Genomic DNA, 18,175 nt, shown 5'->3' on the forward strand with positions numbered 1-18,175 from the left:
TTCGGAATGGTCGGCGCCACCCTAACGTGGCACGTGGGGTGCTACCAGGTGTTGCCTAGACTCGTCGGGTCGATGCCGATCGTTGGCGCATGTGCGACCACCGTGTTTCCTTTCCCCTCGCTCTTCAATCCTCATCATACGTACGTAGCTTTTGTCCCATGTGTGTAGTACGTATATGTACGTGGGGTGTGTATTTGTATTAATGTATATACGTGTAAGTACGACACACACAAACGCACTGGGAAAATAGTACTACTTACACGTATATTCATCAATGCTTACACACACACACATACAGAGATATATGTACGTGCACGCGTATATACAAAAGCACACACGTACTGTCATTTCCACTCTCGTCCACCTCAATTCTCTTGGTTTCTTTTTAACAGAGGGATAGACATCTACTCTTTCCTTGGTTTTACAGGCTGACTTGACGTTCTTATACTATCACTGCTCCCCGACTACCGTCAAACAACTCTATATTACTCGTACGCAGCCAATCTTCCATAAGGATTACCACCCGCGCACTCTACAGTTTACACGTCAGAGCTGAACCAAACCTAAGAACTCTGACGTTCTACTAAGCAGCTGTCACTTTTTTAGTTTCCTAATACCATCGGCTAAACAGCTAGCAGAGGTTGGTAATAGGTGGGATTGTTAAATCGATTTCAACTTTGCGTTACTGATTAAACTGATTAATCTCGAGCTGTCTAATATTCCTAAAAATTAATCAAAGAAGTTTATTCGGGGTTTTTCGATTTATAGTGATAAAAGAGAAAATCTTGAAAAAATGAAGTTTAGAATTGAATGTCAGTTAAATAGAGTCGGCACGCGGCTAGGGGTGAAGGGCGAAGAGGGAGGGGGGTGGCGACCCTTAGAATATACACCCATTGGCGCGTGACAGTGACGCAGCGATTCGGGTATCTACCCCCTATCACCTCCCTCCCCCTTACTACCTACCCCCGTTTTATAAACTTTCATCGTCGTGGTGAAAGAAAATTTATGATGGAAACGCGTGCCGAGTTCGGTGGCCTTCGAACCTCCATCTCACCTTTTGTTTAATATTTGAAAAGAAAAAATAAATCTTTTTCTAGATTGGTGGAAGAGTAAGTATGTAAATAAGTGTGTATATACAAATGACATGATCAGAGCGATCCCTCGATTAAAATGTTTTTTTATTTGATCCAACTACGTGTTACACAAATCCTCCTGGTTGAAGATCAAACGGAAATAAAAAGAGAAAGACAGACAGACAGACAGAGAAATAAAAGAGTTGAGGTATTCGCATGAGTCGCATGAAGAACTCTTTACGCCAGTGATGGCACACACGAGGATCGTTCCTGTTTTCTTTTTTGTTTCTCTCTTTCTCTCTCTCTCTCTCTCTTTCTTTTTATCTCCGTCCTTTTCTTTCTGGCGTGGAAGCGTGCCGGCTTTCTGCTAGCGAGTTATATTCAGCACACAGAGAGGTACACACGCAAACGGACTTCTGGGTTGCGTTGTCGTGCTCGCCCTCGTGCTTGTTGCAGGAATCGAAGAGCACTACCATATCGTGGCACCCTCGAGGGGTTGCGCAGACAAGCTCTTTCTCTTTCTCTTTACCCTCCTTTCCTCTTACTTTCTCTCTCTTTCTGTCTTTTTTTTCTTTCTAGCATGGATCAGCAGCAGTAGCAGCAGCAAAACCACTACCTCCTCCACTACCACCACTGGTACCACTACCATTACCCCTAACAACCACCACCAGTAGTATCAGCAGTAACGATAGGACGGACGATGGTGGCGCCCTCTCCCAACGTTCTCGACTTGATGGCAGCCGCAACGGAGGGACGACAGGGGTGCCGAACTAGTCGTCGTCTCTTCTTTCTCCCCGATTGCTAGAAGGAGAGAAAACGCTCGCGTGTTTCGGTGTAAGAAGGGTGGAAATAGTAGAAGAAGAGGAAGAAGAGGAAGAAGAAGAGGAAGAGGAAGAAGAAGGACGTGAATAAAGCGTGAGCTGGTGGAGGGGTGTATCTGGTAGGGGCGCAGTGCCAGACCGACAGTCGCACCCCGTCTTCGTCGTCGTCATATTCGAAGCCACCCCATATACTGTCGTTGCGCGTGTGACGGAGGACGTCACCAAAAGCAAAAGTAAAAGCAAAAGCAAAAGCAAAAGCAAGTTGGAACGAAGGAAGGAAAGAAGGAAGGTTGGAATGGATGGCTGGGATCGGTGCTAATCAGGGACGATATAGAAAGCATTGTAACGATTTAGTTAAACGTTCGGATAGTTTTCCGAAAGGGCGGGGGCGCGAGAAAGAGGGTGTTGGAGATAAATAGGGTAAGAGAGGGGGTGAGATAGAGAGTGAGAAGGAACGAGCTTGAGCTAGAGTTTCGGCTGGCATGGTGGCGGTGCATCCGGTTAAGGAGCTGCCCTCGCCGTGCCCATGACGAGGCTGCAGATCTTCCACCACCGTCAGGCAGAAAAGACGAAGCCGGTGTGGCCGGGAGCTTTGAGGAAGGCCCGCTCCGCCGTCATCCGCATCCGCGAGGTGCTCGACGACGACAAAGAGGACAAAGAGAAGAAAAAAAAGAAGTACGGGTTCGAAGGTCCTCGTCCTACGACGACAGCAGTGAGCGACGGACGGCCGCGACGGAGACGTCGGCGCCGTTACGACGACGTCGACGACGAGTTCTGCTGGGACGTTCCTGAAGACGGTGCCGTCGCCGAGATTGTCGTCGTCGAGCGTTTTCGCGGGTGCACTAGGAGGTGTTGCGTTTATTGTGGGTGCTGCTACGTTGGGTGCTGGTGTTGGGAATATTCGACGATTAATAATCATTCACTTATTTATTTTACCCCTCGTAATTCTCTTCTTCTTCTTCTTCTTCTTCTACTTCTTCTTCCTCTTCTTGACAAGAAGAAATCCGAACGAGGATTATTACAAGATTATTCATAATAACAACCAACCTCGTGGGCTTGAGCTGCCGCCTTTTCAATATGCCGCGTTGCCTCATGGCCAAGAAATGGAAGGCTTATCCCTGGCCCGATCGGCTCGATGATCCGCAACAGCAACAACACGAACAAAACGGCTCGGTCGGTATTGAACAGGAACACGTTAACAACAATACCAATAACGGACATGATCTTCAAAGAACAATTTCCAATTTGGTTATGGACAAGAAACATCACAGGCATCATCACGAGCCTGAGGATGAGGAGATCGACGTCGTTGGGGATACCGATAACAGGCAGGTCGATCATCAGCAAACCTGTTGGGGTCCACACAGTCCTACTGCTGGGACTACCGCGCCAAGTCCACCACCGTTGAATGCTTCTGGCGCTCTTTATTATCATGGTGAGACATTTCATTTCTCGCATTTTAATTAAAAATCAATGATTTATTTTCTAACCCCAACATTTTTAAACTAAATATACAATTCGAATTCCAAATTCCAAGGTTGTGCCATTCAAAAATAATGTGCCAAGTGTTTCGTGTAAATGAATAAATAAAGAATATAAAGTAGTTAGAGATAGATAAACAGATATACAAAGGCATTGAAGTAGAACCAGCATTGTTATCTATTTGGCGAAAGTTGCGCGAGCTCGACCGCCTGTTACGTAATTTCGATCGCTTTTCAGTCTTAACCGCTTCTCGGTTATGCTATATGTTATAACTTTGTTATGCCAATCGATATTCTTTAACCAAGCTATGCAAGAGCACAAATCATTAAAAAATATCTCCTAATCTATTTCCTTTCTTTCTTTCTATCTTTCTTTCATTCTTTCCATTTATTCTTTCTTCCTTTTCTAGCCTGTTTTTTCTTTTTTCTTCTTTTACATCTTTATCAATGCCACGCCCACGTTTCTATTTTTTTTTCTTTTTATCCGACTTATCATTGCGATTCTGGCTGGAATTTTCGTTTGTGCTGGACCCCTTTGTGTCGTCTTCGCTCATTTTTTCTTTCCTTTTTTTTTTCTTTTTTTTTATATTATTCTCCTTCTATTTTTTTTATTATTTTCTTCTTTTCACTCTCTCTTTCTCTCGAAAAAAGGGACTTTGAAATTCGTGGGTTGTTAGGACGAAGAGGAGAGAAGAGAAGAGAAGAGAAGAGCGGCTGTACGTGACACGCCCGCTGGGGTGGTTGTGCATGCTATAGAAAGATTGCAGTAGTGGACAGAAACTGTCGTAACAATGGCGTGATTCTCTTCCATGTAATGTTTCCCTTCCCTCCATCCCCCTCTTCTCTCATTCTCTCTCTCTCACACACACTCTCTTTCTCTTCCTAGTTCTATTTATTATCTCTCTTTATTTCTCCATCTCTTTATCCTTTTTAACTTATATTTAACTATAGATACATGTAATAATAAGGGTAGTACATATAGTATAAGAAGGTCATTACTAGCTAGCGTGCTATTGAAGGAATGCTCGTGGATAGTTCTCGATCGTCGTCAAGGATGATTCGACGAATTCTGGACATGCGTCGCACTCACACAAACGCATCGTCATCAACGTGGGGAGACACACCCGTTTTCGAGTTATTCCGTTAAGAGATTATCTTGAGATTTTCTGATATAACTACGTGTATTCCTTTAATTTAATCTCATTTCTTCATTATTTTTTTTGCTATTTTGACAAAAACACAGGTTGTCTCGTTTAAACATTATTTTTTTAATATCTCTTTCATTTTTATACTCTTGGATGGTATCATCAGCTGTTTACGATTGAGGCAAAGGAAAACTTTGATTTATTTGATTGATCAATTTTAGGAAATAATAAATAGAATTTTAATTGATCTAACCAATGTTATCTTATCGTAATCATCTTTTATTTTATCTAGATAATATGAGAGATAGTTTGAGAAATTGTGTGATGTACATCTACTTTCATAACACTGACACATATTTCGTTGGAATTTCATAATCCCGTTTCATTGAATCTAAGAACACTGTATATTATCGTCAGTAATCATTCTAATGATCAATTATTAAGAAATTAGAAAAGTTTTCATCGTTTTGTTTATTTCAATAACAAATTGTGAATAAATACAATAATCAAAATATTTACTCTCGGTAACTACGACCATTTCTCATCTTCTTCTGGCAAAAATTGGATTCCACGTCGATAAAATCGCTTGTTTTTCGAGTCAATCCATTCAGCAACAAATTGTTGTGTGTGAACTTCTCCATAATTTGCAAAACGTGTATCTTCTTGATCGTGTTGCATTGAACGGAATAGATGATAATCCGACGGAGCCAAATACAGTGAATACATTGGATGCGGGAAAACATCCCATACGAGCTACAACAGCTTTTCTTTTACATTCGAAGCAACTTGAAACCGAGCATCATCATGTAGAAGAATCATTTTTCGGTGATTTGATGCAACAGATGGTCGCTTTTCCGTCAAATTGGTATTTGAATGTTCTAATTGATTACAATAACGTTAAGCATTGATTATTTTATTTGAATTCAACATCTCATAATATATTCTACTTACCATATCTCACCAAAAACAAAAAGAAAGCTTTGGGTCCGTGGATATTTATAAAATGTCTTCTTTTTTTGCCTTGCGAGCTAAAAAACGAAGATGTTCAAACGGTTGACAATGAAATTTTTGATCATTTCATTGAACAATCATTTCTCTACCTTTTGGATTGTTTATGTGACATGTAAGCGTACAAAAATAGTGTCTGATTCTAAGCTGTTGAGCAAGTTGTTTCAGTGTTTGCACTGAATTTTAAATCGAAAGAGCTTGCAATCTCTGATCTTCCAATTTTACCATGACCCTTGATAATTGTTATTGCAATCACCGTTTTAGAATGATTCAAAGTCACCGTCTACATGTTTTGTATGATTGATTCAAGTAACCAGTTTCTGCAAGCAATCGATGACCCATTCAGCTGCATTTTTTTTGTATTTAAAATAACGAAGAGGTGTGTGTACATCGGGAGAAACAACTTGTTGCGATCAATTTTTATTTCGATTAAAAAATGTGTCAACGTGTAAACGAATAATGACGTCTGTTTATTAAATTTTCTTGAAATATATTGAACCATCAAATTGATTCAGATCGCAGTTATTCGTGCTATCTAAAATTATGAATAGAAATAATCCACATATATACGAGGATTACAAATTTAACGAATCTACTAATCATCAATTCCTTTTAAATTCCTCAACATTTTAATTACTTTTATTCAAATCGATCGAATTATTTAAATATTACATTACCTTCTTTAAGGCAAATCAATTTTATCCTGAATCCATTTCCCAAATAGAAAAACTTTTATCAAAAACCCCAAAAGTTTTCTTTTCAAACTTCAATTACGGTCTAACGCGATAAAAATCTCACGTGGGCTATGGATCATTGATAACTACAAACATTCACTTTTATTTCTCAAGTGTTCGGTTACTTGAAATTTGACCGGGAGGATCTATTTCTAAAAGGGTACTCCTCTCTGATCTTTTTCTAATTCTCGACCATTACATACTACTCTATCTACCTACCTACCTTCTTCTTTTTTTATGTTACTCATCCAAAAAGAAAAAAAGGGAAAGACAAAAAAAAAATCGGATTTCCATCGTTCGGATAAATTCAAGTGAACAGACCGGTGCGCACGAAGTGTTCATCCGATATTATCGATTCCGTCCCTTTCTCTGCTTCTCTCGGCTTCTGTATTCTTCTCCCTCTCTCTCTCTCTCTCTCTCTCTCTCTCTCTCTCTTCCCTCTCCCCTTTCTCTCACTCTCTCTCACTCTCTCAAACTCACCCCTTTTTATCCCTTCTCCTGAATCCTATATCCCCCGCTCTTTGCCGTTGTTCTCACCTAACCCCCTTCCTCCTCCCCATACTTATTCTTCTCTCATTCTACTTCTCTCTCCTCTCTCTCTCTCTCTCTCTCTCTCTCTCATTCTTACCCTCTCTTTCTTTCATAGTCTCTCTTACTTTCTTTCTCTCTCTCTCTTTTACTCTCTCCAATTGTTCCTATATTTTTCTTTCCTTTTTTTACTCTCACCAACATATCTTCTATCTCTCTTACTCTTTTACTGTTTCTCTTTCTCTCTCTCTCTCTCTCTCTCTCTCTCTCTCTCTCTCATTCTTTTTTCGCAGGCTCGTTGATGAAACGTAGGTACTTCCAGACACGGCCACTGTCTTCTCTGGATATTGACTTCCTTTTATTCCAACCAATAATAGATGCGCGCCCGCTGATCGATCGGCAACATACTTTTCTGATTTATTGCTATCGTGTGCCTTCCCACGAACTCGTCGTGCCGATACATCCTTTCCCCCTCCCCTTCACCCGGCCACGGTCCCCTTCCTGCCTCTTACCACCCAACCTACCCCTATTCCTCTTCGTCTTTTTCTTCTTCTTTTTCTTCTTTTTTTTACCTCTATTGCTACCCTTATCCAAACGAGTCATTCCTTTGCGATATTTTTGCGTGTTATTTTCGTTCTCTTTTATGGCTTTCTCTCTCTCTCTCTCTCTCTTTTTATTTATCTTTGTCTGTAAAATCTTTTTTATCGCTTAGGGACTTACCTTTACCTTTTTGTTATTTTTGTTTGTTTGTTTGTTTGATAGAACTTTCGGGCAAAATCTCGATCATTAAGACAACAACGATCGATCAAGTTACCCTTAACGAGCGGTTTTACGTCGAACATACACTAATTTATCGTCCCTTTTTATTCTCGTGGTATTACCAGTATCGATCCTTGGCCATGATAGACATCGAAATTCGTAGGTTTTTATCGTGATAGAAATTGATAAGGTATTCGAAGACGAATTAAATGAAATTGTCGATGAAAATATTGTTAGAAAAATAATGCCTGAGGTTTGAAACAAAATTAGAACAGAGAAAGAAAGAGAATGAAAAAAATGAAAGAAATATTTATAATTACATGTTACATATCTGCTACCAGTTGCAAACCCTAATTCAAGTATGTCTACGTTTCCTCGATATTTCACCCTTCTCTCCCCCTCGTTTTGAGGTCCCTCGGTATTACCCGGTAATGGTAGCACATGGAGGAAACAGCTGGCGCATGCGACAGGCAGGAAATGAAATGCTGCTCCGTTGAAGAATGATTCAGTGGCTCAAATATTCATGTCACCCTCTTTACCGTTTACTTGATACACTTTAGAGGTTTTTGCGCTTGCGCTTACCTTGGATCAACGTTCCCTTAATCCCCGATCACTTTTTTTTATTTTCTTTTTGTTTGCCATATATAATCCTCGATTTATTCTATTCCCACATAAAGGGGTGAATTTTAATAGTATATTAATCGTACATTGTTTCGCGTGTTTTTTTTATTATTTTAGGTTACACGCACGAAGCATGGATCAGTCACGAAGAGCCGCCAAAATATGCAACATTACGATCAGCTGCGGAATTGGCACAACCAGTGGTACCCTCGCCACCCCCACAGGATATACCACCAGTTGTCTCAAGCGACGGTGCGTCCTTGCAACCAGCACCAACGCCCACCGTTACTTCGACCACCCTCAGTTTACCACCAAGAAAAAGCTTATCCATGTGTTTTACCAGCACCGGCACCGCATTATCCTTACCACCTAAGAAGAAGGACATATATCGGCCCTATAGTCTTCAACCAACTACCGAAATCCGTACTTCAGCCGAGGAAGATTTATCAGCGGCACAGGCCATCCTCGATTTGAGTGCCTCGCCAGCAGCACCCACGCATTCAGTTTTTATCCATACTCTCTCGGCACCTCAGCCAACTCAAGCACAACCCAACGTTGCCACCGTTGTGCAATTGCAACAACCAACACCACCGCCACCACCACCACCTCAACAACAACAACAACAGCAACAACAACAACAACAACCGACGCAACAATTACAAAGACCACCATCGCCCCATCCAATACCAGTTTCCGTTTTGGTACCAGTACCCACCTCTCAAAACGCCCAGCTTCGTCAGCAAGAACATGCGCCACCTCAGCCTCAATCTCCGGCCACTGCGGAAGGCAACGTTTCTGGAAATTGTAACGGAAGGGACGGGTGAGTGATCTTATCTTTAAGATAATGTCTTCCTTTAGCCAAACTCTCCGCTGATATTCCGCTTTAACACCTTGTACCCATATACAGTGACCTATTTTAATCTTTACGTGTTAACATCGATATTATTGATAATCGTGACAAAATATTCATGTATTTTTCATTCTAACGCTTGATTCTATTAATGTGATAAATTCAATCATTTAAAATGGGACACTTTCCACGTAATATATAATACGATAGATTCTTGATACAAATAATCCCGAGAATAATCTAAACACACAGACACACATTGGACTGATACATTTAATATTAATTATATGTACAATAATCGATATGATTTATTTGAATTTAGATAGAAAACAATTAGCGAGTGTTTAATGTAAGGAAAATAATCCACAGTAACGGTAACGGAGCCAGCAAAACGGTCGCCTACACCTACGAGGCCTTCTTCGTATCCGATGGCCGTTCGAAACGTCGGGGGAGTAATAACGGTGCTGTAGTGCCTGACAAGGAAGCCGTTCAACCGGACAGGCCCAAGTTCACATGCACCGAATGCGGCAAACAATACGCTACCTCGTCGAATTTATCGCGGCACAAGCAAACCCATCGGAGTTTGGATTCTCAATCGGCAAAGAAATGCATTCACTGCGGCAAGGCGTACGTCAGCATGCCGGCTTTGGCGATGCACGTGCTAACGCACAAGCTCGCCCACAGTTGTGGTGTTTGCGGCAAAATGTTCTCAAGACCTTGGCTACTTCAGGGTCATCTGCGTAGCCATACCGGGGAGAAACCTTATGGATGCGCTCATTGCGGCAAGGCCTTTGCCGATCGTTCCAATCTGCGCGCGCACATGCAAACTCATTCGGCTGATAAGAATTACGAGTGCTCCAGATGCCACAAAACCTTTGCACTCAAATCCTATCTCAACAAACATCTCGAATCTGCCTGTCTTCGTGATGAAGATGTACAACAACAGCAACAACAACACCAGCAGCAGCATTGTACCAACGGATCTCAACAACAACAACAACAGCAGCAGCAGCAACATCAACAGAGCCCAAATCGAGGCTTGTAGCAGCGTTACGAGAAATTCAACAGACTCGAAGGCTGCGTCATTGCAAACGCTCTCAGAGAAAGCTAGCGGCTTCTCGTAGTAGCTACGTAAATGACAAAGAAGAGGGAGCAATAGAGAAAGAAAGAAAATAAAAGATAGAAAGAGAAAGAGAAAAAGAAAGAGAGAGAGCACCGAAGACCGGTCGATCTTAAAAAAGGTTTGCCGTAGATATTAAGTAGTAAAGTGCCAGTGAAGAGGAAGATATGAAAGACGGTAGGTAATGATGATAAGGAAGAAAGAATGATGACACATAGTCGGTGATCAATGATGTCTAACATTTATAAAAACGTCCAGTAATATTTAAGTCTATAAAAGAAACAAAGAGAACAAAAGAAGAATAATAATTCAAGATTAAACATGCATACATTGTATTATATATACATATGTACATGAATACGTACATACTTACACATACATATATACACATAACATATATATATATATATATATACAAACACATACACATACGTCGAACGATTGACGTCCACACTGCATTCTAGTCACTCTAGTCGGTTATACCTAATTACATATTATACGATATTATATATTATTATATTACATTATATAATATATATATATATATAGTATATATATATTTACTAGCGCGTACGATACTAGTCGCGAGCTCGTTAACGAAGGCACTATGATAACTTACAACAATTAGATGAATTTGAATCTCGAAAAAGGGATTCGAATCGAAACACCATATATACATAATATAATATAAATAATATAAGTCTCTCGCGAAAAGAAAAATTTTTTTGTTTATTTTTTTTATATTTAAAATTTTTTTTTTCTAAATACAAGATGGTAGCAACGATGACGCGTATATCGCGAAAATTTCGCGAATTCGCAAGAGAATGTTTTTTTTTTTTCTAAGAAAATAATTATTAAGGGACTCACGGTCTTCGGACTAATGCTACAATTATTATTATAATGATATTATCGAAAAGAAATTTTCTTGATAGGAATTTCGTCATGGAAGATAATTTATTTTTTAAGTATACTCGCTAATGATTTTTTTTAAAAAAAAAAAAGAATGTCATCGTCGAGTGGGTAACGTCTATTTACGTGTCGAAGTATGAATTAATTATATTTACATTTATAGTTGGTTCCATTTGATTTATTAAAAAAAAACAATAGAATAAAAACAATGAAAATATTATTAATGAAAGAAAATAAGTGAAATCAAAATTGAGTTATACAAAATTATGAAGAAGAAAATAAAAAATAATTTGTATGATGCAAATAATTTGTTCGCATATTATACATATACGTTAAATATATATATATATATATATATATATATTATTTGAGTTGAGATCGATCGGATTAAAATAAAATAGAACCAACGATACATGTATATGTATTAAACTCGTACATTAGAACGATTTCAAGAGGCAATTATGCTGTGCATTACCGGAATGCGTTTATTATAACATAATCGTTTATAGTATTTTCTTTTATTACGCGCTTTCGCGTAATAGTATTATCATTATTATTATTACTATTCTTCTTTTTATTATTATTATTATTATTATTATTCGAACAAGTAAAGATAATTCGATTCGTTGCGAATGTAAATCGGTATATAGACGATTACGAATTTTATTTTTTGTTTTTTAATTTTTTTATTCTCGTTTTGATTTTTTATTCTCAAATCCTTAACGTGTTTCTATAAACGTATTGTATGTACTATACTTTTTCTATAATTGTAGAGTATGGTTATATTCTCTTCTTCGGTTACATGATTTCGGTCTTTTGCGCATGCACAAACTCACGAACGTGCAAATACAGTTTTACAGAGAGAAAGAGAGAGAGAGAGAGAGAGAGAGAGTGAGAGAAAGAGAGGAAAAAGTAGTACGTGGCAATTCACAAGATACAATTATATCTATGAATTTCGTGTTGATCGGTCAGCAATACTTATTATTTACCGTGAATAAGTATTAAAAAGGAAAAGAAAAAGCATTTTTTTGTAGAAACGATAACAACTTATTAGGTTATTATTTCTTTTTCTTTTTTCATCGCGTGAAAGATAAATAATACGAATGGAACAAAAGTATTTATAAGTGGCTAGTATGTTCCTACGTTCTCACACGTATGACACATTTTCTTTATTAGGTATATTAACAGTTTTATTTTTGTTTCTTTTCGTTACGTGGGAACAAAAACGTGCGAATGGAACGAAAATATATATTAACGACGAATCGCGAGGGTCCGGGTGGTTTGTTGGAGGATGTTTGGGTTCTCACACTCTTGTGATACATTTCTTTTTTATATTCAATTGATTAACAATTTATTTATTTTATTTATTTTATTTATTTATTCATTCATTGATGAATGAGGGTAGGATGCGTTCTAACACTCCTGTAACAATTTTTCTTTTTCATTCAATTATTTATTAACAAGTAATTTATTTGTTGTGTTTATTTTTTTTAAAATATTTTTTTATTGTTATGTGAACAAGAAATCGTGTTAATGGAACGAAATAGTAATTATATATGCGACTAATACAAGTACACGCGTGACACATTTTCTTTATTCGATATATATATTAGGAATTATTTTTCTTTTTTTATTTATATATTTATTTTTTTTTCTTTTCTTTTCTTATTACTATCCGACACGCATAGTAGATTAAGATACAATCGTATCTTTAGAATTGACTTTGTATATATATTATACACGCTTAAGCATGAACACGTACACACACGTATTTACATACACGTATCTCACGTGTCGTAATTTAGTGGCAAGAAAGAAAAAGAGAGAAAGAGAGAGAGAGAAAGAGAGAGAGAGAGAGAGTGAGAATGAGAGAGAATAAAAAAAAAAAAAATATCTAACTAAACTAAAAGTAAACTAAAAGTAAACTAAAACCTAAAACTTATACTAAACTAAAAGTAAAAGTAAACTAAACTAAACACGAAAAATAAATAGATACGTAACGTTGGTATACACGTATTTTATAGAGGCAATATTAAAAAGAAAAAAAAGGGAAAAACGAGGAAAAAGATATAAAAAAAAAAAAAACGTAATTATAAAATGATTATTAACAAAAATAAAAAAAAAAGAGTATGAATCTCTATGACGACACGTACGGGGTCAAAAAAAGCAATGTTTCGAAACAACGAACTATATACATTTATAGGCGAACATCGAAGTTTAACGAAACCCGCTATTATTATTATTATTAATTAATATTCTTTCGCTTCGGCAATAGCGACCGATCGTCCCGCCACACCCTTTACAAATTACTCAATTATATATGTATATTTATACATTCATTCTCGTATATGTATGCATACATATAATTCATAAATCATTTTCGCTTTGGTATCGTTAAAAAAGAAAAGAAAAAAACAAAAGAAGATCAGAAAAGAGAAACGTCAATTTGAAATCACGAATCGATTCTTCATTGACGAGAAGAATTTGAATTAATTTATAAATACTGCCTTTGTGTGTTGCATCGACGAGCAGTCACATTCTGAAAATGATTTTCTACAAATTTTTGGTGTTTTTACGAGAAAAACGATGGAACGAGAATGAAGATAAAAACGAGATTAATTAAATTACAACAAAAAGAAATGATTTTGAGCAGAGTGCAATCGAGAATCGATCAGTAAAATGAAAATATTCTTTTCAACGATGCGTTCTGAAAGAATCAACGAGACAATTTTTAAAAAAGAATTATTATCGTGGTAAACAAAAGAAAAACAAAAAAGGATTACTTGGAGAAAAAAAAGTAACACGAAATTAATTAATTTATTTTTGTTTTTTTCTCACATCGACAAGCATTATTTCGTGAATGATTGTTATTAATATTCTTTTTTAAATCGTAGACGAGAAATTAAGGTAAAATTATTTCGGTATTTCGTCGGCAACGAATTCCCAAAGAAAAAAAATAATTGAGAAAGGGATGGGTTTGATGAGGAAGGGAGAGTGGGGTGGGATGGAAAGAGAAAGAGAAAGAGAAAAAAAGAACAATGGCGCGTTATTAAAAAGAGAGCTTGTGCCACGCGCGACGTAATTAATGCGCGTGCCAACCACGCAAAAGCTCGACTTGCTTGGTTCCTTCGCTCGTTGACCCACATTTTCGCGGCAAACACTTCGATTAATCTTAAATCTTAAATAAGACAAAAATCCTCGCTCTCTTTCTTTCGAACTTCACAAAATTCGCGATATCTATTTTTTTTTTTTCGATTGGAAAAAATAAAAACAAAAGGATGAAAAGAATGGATTGGAAAAAACATAAACGAATTTTGGTAAATTAATTTTCAAAAATTTTCCGCTAATTTTTTTTGCTAACGCGCTCGGAAAAAAGAATTATTATATTTGTTATTATTATTTTTCTTTCTTGTGTTTTGTAATGGAAATAGAAAGAAATAAGAAAAAAAAAAAACGTGTATTCGTCCGTCGCCATTTTATCTTAACGATCGGCAAGAAAATTAAATCGGATGACTCGTAAAATTTGATAATAAAACAGAAAGATCGTACTTTATTTTTTTCTTTTTTTTTTTTTTAAGATTTCGAAATAAAGAAATAATTTTGTTGAGAAAGTTTTTAAATTTACCGCCACTATTAATCGATGATTTTAATCGATTGATTTTTCAATTTGTTTTCAAAAGATAAGAATAACGGAAAGGATAATGAAAAATGAAACGTAAACAACGAACAATGAATAACGAGATTAAAAGAAAAAAAAAAATGAGGCAACGAATGGAAAGTTAGGATAAATAAATTAAATGAATAAAAAAAATGAAGAAAATTTTTCGAACAATTAGAACGCGTAGAATTTCGTTAGAGTAAGAGTAAAAAAAAAAAAGAAGGGTGTGGCTATGGCCTGTGGCTAAAAATGAAAGAAAATAAACGTAAAGTAAATAAAAAGTAGAAAGAGAAAAAAGAAAAGAAAAGAAACCCTGAAAAATTTGTCAAAGTCAATCGATGATCGTTGTTTTAGCCCCACGTCTAATTTGGCGACGATCGTCTTGAGAATAATTTTCTAATAATAAAATAATAATACTAATAATAATAATTATTATAATATAATTATAAAAATAATAATAATAATAATAATAATAATAATTATAATTATAACTGTAATAATTAATCGAATCGCGTCGCATACGGTCATCCGTCATCTTCATGGAAGCCATCGCGAGAAAGAGAAGGACCGGGTTGTATGTACGATCACGAAGGAAAAATATTAACTAATATTTTCTCGATCATATTTGATGAACGAAGAAAATATATATTACAAATAAAAAAAAAAAAGAAAGAAATAGATTAATAAAAAAGTAAAGAAAATATAAAATGAAAATACGAACGAGTTTCGAACGATCGGTTTTTTGGATGCAGTCAAAGTAAAAGCAAAAAATGAAAATAAAAATAAATGACAACTTCGCGTACGTACGATTGAAATATATTCCTTCCTCGGCTCGTTACTGGTCCCGGCAAATAAATAAAATAAAATAAAATAAATTAAAATAAATTAAAATAAATAAATAAAAAGGAATAAAGACGATGACAAGTTCTTAACCTCGTCGCCGACCCTAGAGAGAATGAGAGCAATAAATTCGATAAGCAATAATTAATAATTGAATACGCATAATTTAAATAGATAAAATAAAATAAAATAAAATAAAATTATCTATTAATATCGTGCATATATTAAACTCGCTATGAAGGAAAACGAAATGCACCGTGTTGTTTAAATATCTTCGAGACTTTGGCTGTAAGAAATAAAAATGAATTAAATGAAAGAAAATCATACAAATTATACAAGGGAAGTCACAGATAGTACATACAAAAATTTGATTTCTCATAATACTTTACAAAAAAAAAAAATATTCAAAAATATCGTCAACACACATGCCTTTAATGTTAAGTTAATTATTTATTTAAAAACTTATTTATTATTCTAGTCAAATATATTGTGCTTTCATATTTTTTTTTATTTATTATCTTTTTGTTTTTATATTTGATTAATTTTGTATTTTGATATTATTATATTTATTTCTATGAAATGTCGCCTAATATAACTGTTGTCAATATTATATTTATTAAATTTATTTTGTATATAATTTTATTTTATTATTTATATTATTCACATTATTATATACTCGTATTTATTTTACATCACATATTCCTGTTATTTTTTTTTTCCTATAATATAATTATAAACTTACTTTATCGATAAAAGCATCGATTAAATCTTCTCGTCATCAATAATAAACATGTGCAATTTTTATTTGTATTATTCATTCCTTTTATTTATGAAAAAAAAAAACATTGACATATGCAGTACAATTATTTAATATAAACACAAATAAATATTGACTCACACATGATGATTCATACATTTAAATATACATTTACACTAAAAACACATCAATAAATTTAAAATACAGTCCCAAATTTTTTTAATAAAAAAATATGTATATATAAATCATGATATAATTGCAAACAATTGGATGATAAACAAAACTTGAATTTTAAAAAAAGTTTATGATTTTTTACGTTATGTAAATTGAAAATAAAATTTTTGGCTATGATGGTTCGTTTTAGAATGAAAAAAACAATAAATTGAGAATAGGGTCCCACATTGAGTATGTTGAAATAATAATTGACGTAAGTTAAAAAAAAAAAAGGAAATATGAAAGGGAAAAGAAACACGCGAATGCAAATCCGAGAATTGAAATCATAACGATATGACGCGACGTACAAAGTTCCCAACGATTATTTGTGTTACAATTCTTTTAACTCGAACGTCCTCTTTAGATAAAGTCTCATAGTAATTCGTTAAACTACTTGACATGAGGTCGAAACTTAAAAAGAAGATAGGAACAAGATTAATCTAAACGTTAGCTTGATGTTCCTGGTAAATCATGCGATAAACCTTGTAACTTGTCTCTTCATTAACCTCGTTTTATTTTTCGCGAAATCGCGATTTATAAAATATTTGAAAAAATATTTATAAAATTTCTTTTCCATAAGCAATCAAACCATATGCTTACGTGTGCATATATTTAACCGTATGTTGTAACTTTGTAGGTCGTGATTACAAAAAATAATAAAAATTACAAATAAAAAAGTAATAAATAAATTGAATTTCAAATGGACGATAATAGAAAATGAATTACAAAGAGAAAATGAAAATTGCATAAAGAAGAAAATAATTATTGTAAAGAAAAAAATAATTCAAAAATTGAATTTTAATGAAAAGATAATAAATCATAAAGATTTTATTAAAAAAAATAATATAAATTACATTACAAATGAATCGTATAAAAATAATAATAAAAAGACGAACCATAATAGACATGTACAAAAAATGAAAAATATGTTCGTAAATACTTCGATGTCATGCATAAAAATATTTATTTATCTAATTATAAAAATGCTAAAAGACATAGGAGAGAAATAGCGATTAATTTCTAAATAACAGACAAAATTTTAGAAATAAGACAATTTGTTTGTTACTTATTTTTTGCTATTGTTCTCCTCAATAAATAACACATACACATACACACATACATATATAAATTCTGCAATTTTAAGGCTGTCGAGGTATCAGAAGTAAATTATAAAAAGATAATTGATTAAAAGCAAGATAGAGTGGCTCGTGCGAGAGAAAGACTGTCGTGCTTTCCCTTCCTTCATAAATAAAAAATCTAAACACCAAAAATAGAGAAAAGAAAAGAGAAAAAATAATAAAAGGATATTTAGAGAGAGAGAGAGTAAGTGAGATAAACATAATTAGAAGAAAAAAAAAAGTAATTAATAAATAAATAAATAAAATAAAGGTGGTCCAACGAAAATGTAACTCCAATGAGGTATATTTCGTATTCGCTGATATATGTAAATACATATATACACACATATATATATACATATATATATATGTATATTCTTTCGCGCTTTTCTTCTTAGCAAAACAACAATGATAAAAAAAGAGAGAGAGAGAGAGAGAGAGAATACACGTAAAATTAAATATTATTATAAACGTTAAAAAAAAAAAAAAAAAACGCATAATAATGTTAATAATGAACGAATGATATTTATCTAACACGAC

The 18,175-nt window shown here is 34.8% G+C and overlaps 1 protein-coding gene across 1 annotated transcript; it reads left to right on the forward strand.

Annotated features, from left to right (window-relative positions):
• The first annotated feature begins 1,182 nt into the window (after positions 1-1,182).
• LOC106788565 (zinc finger protein 408) lies at positions 1,183-10,451 on the forward strand. The gene is made up of 3 exons (XM_014751928.1): positions 1,183-3,329; positions 8,288-8,990; positions 9,390-10,451. The coding sequence occupies exons 1-3, from the start codon at positions 2,972-2,974 to the stop codon at positions 10,063-10,065; spliced, it is 1,737 nt and encodes a 578-aa protein (XP_014607414.1). The 5' UTR covers positions 1,183-2,971; the 3' UTR covers positions 10,066-10,451.
• The last annotated feature ends 7,724 nt before the right edge of the window (positions 10,452-18,175 follow it).

This window comes from Polistes canadensis, unplaced genomic scaffold (genome assembly GCF_001313835.1).
Source record: "Polistes canadensis isolate GaletaPanama2010 unplaced genomic scaffold, ASM131383v1 scaffold_5, whole genome shotgun sequence".
NCBI lineage: Eukaryota > Metazoa > Arthropoda > Insecta > Hymenoptera > Vespidae > Polistes > Polistes canadensis.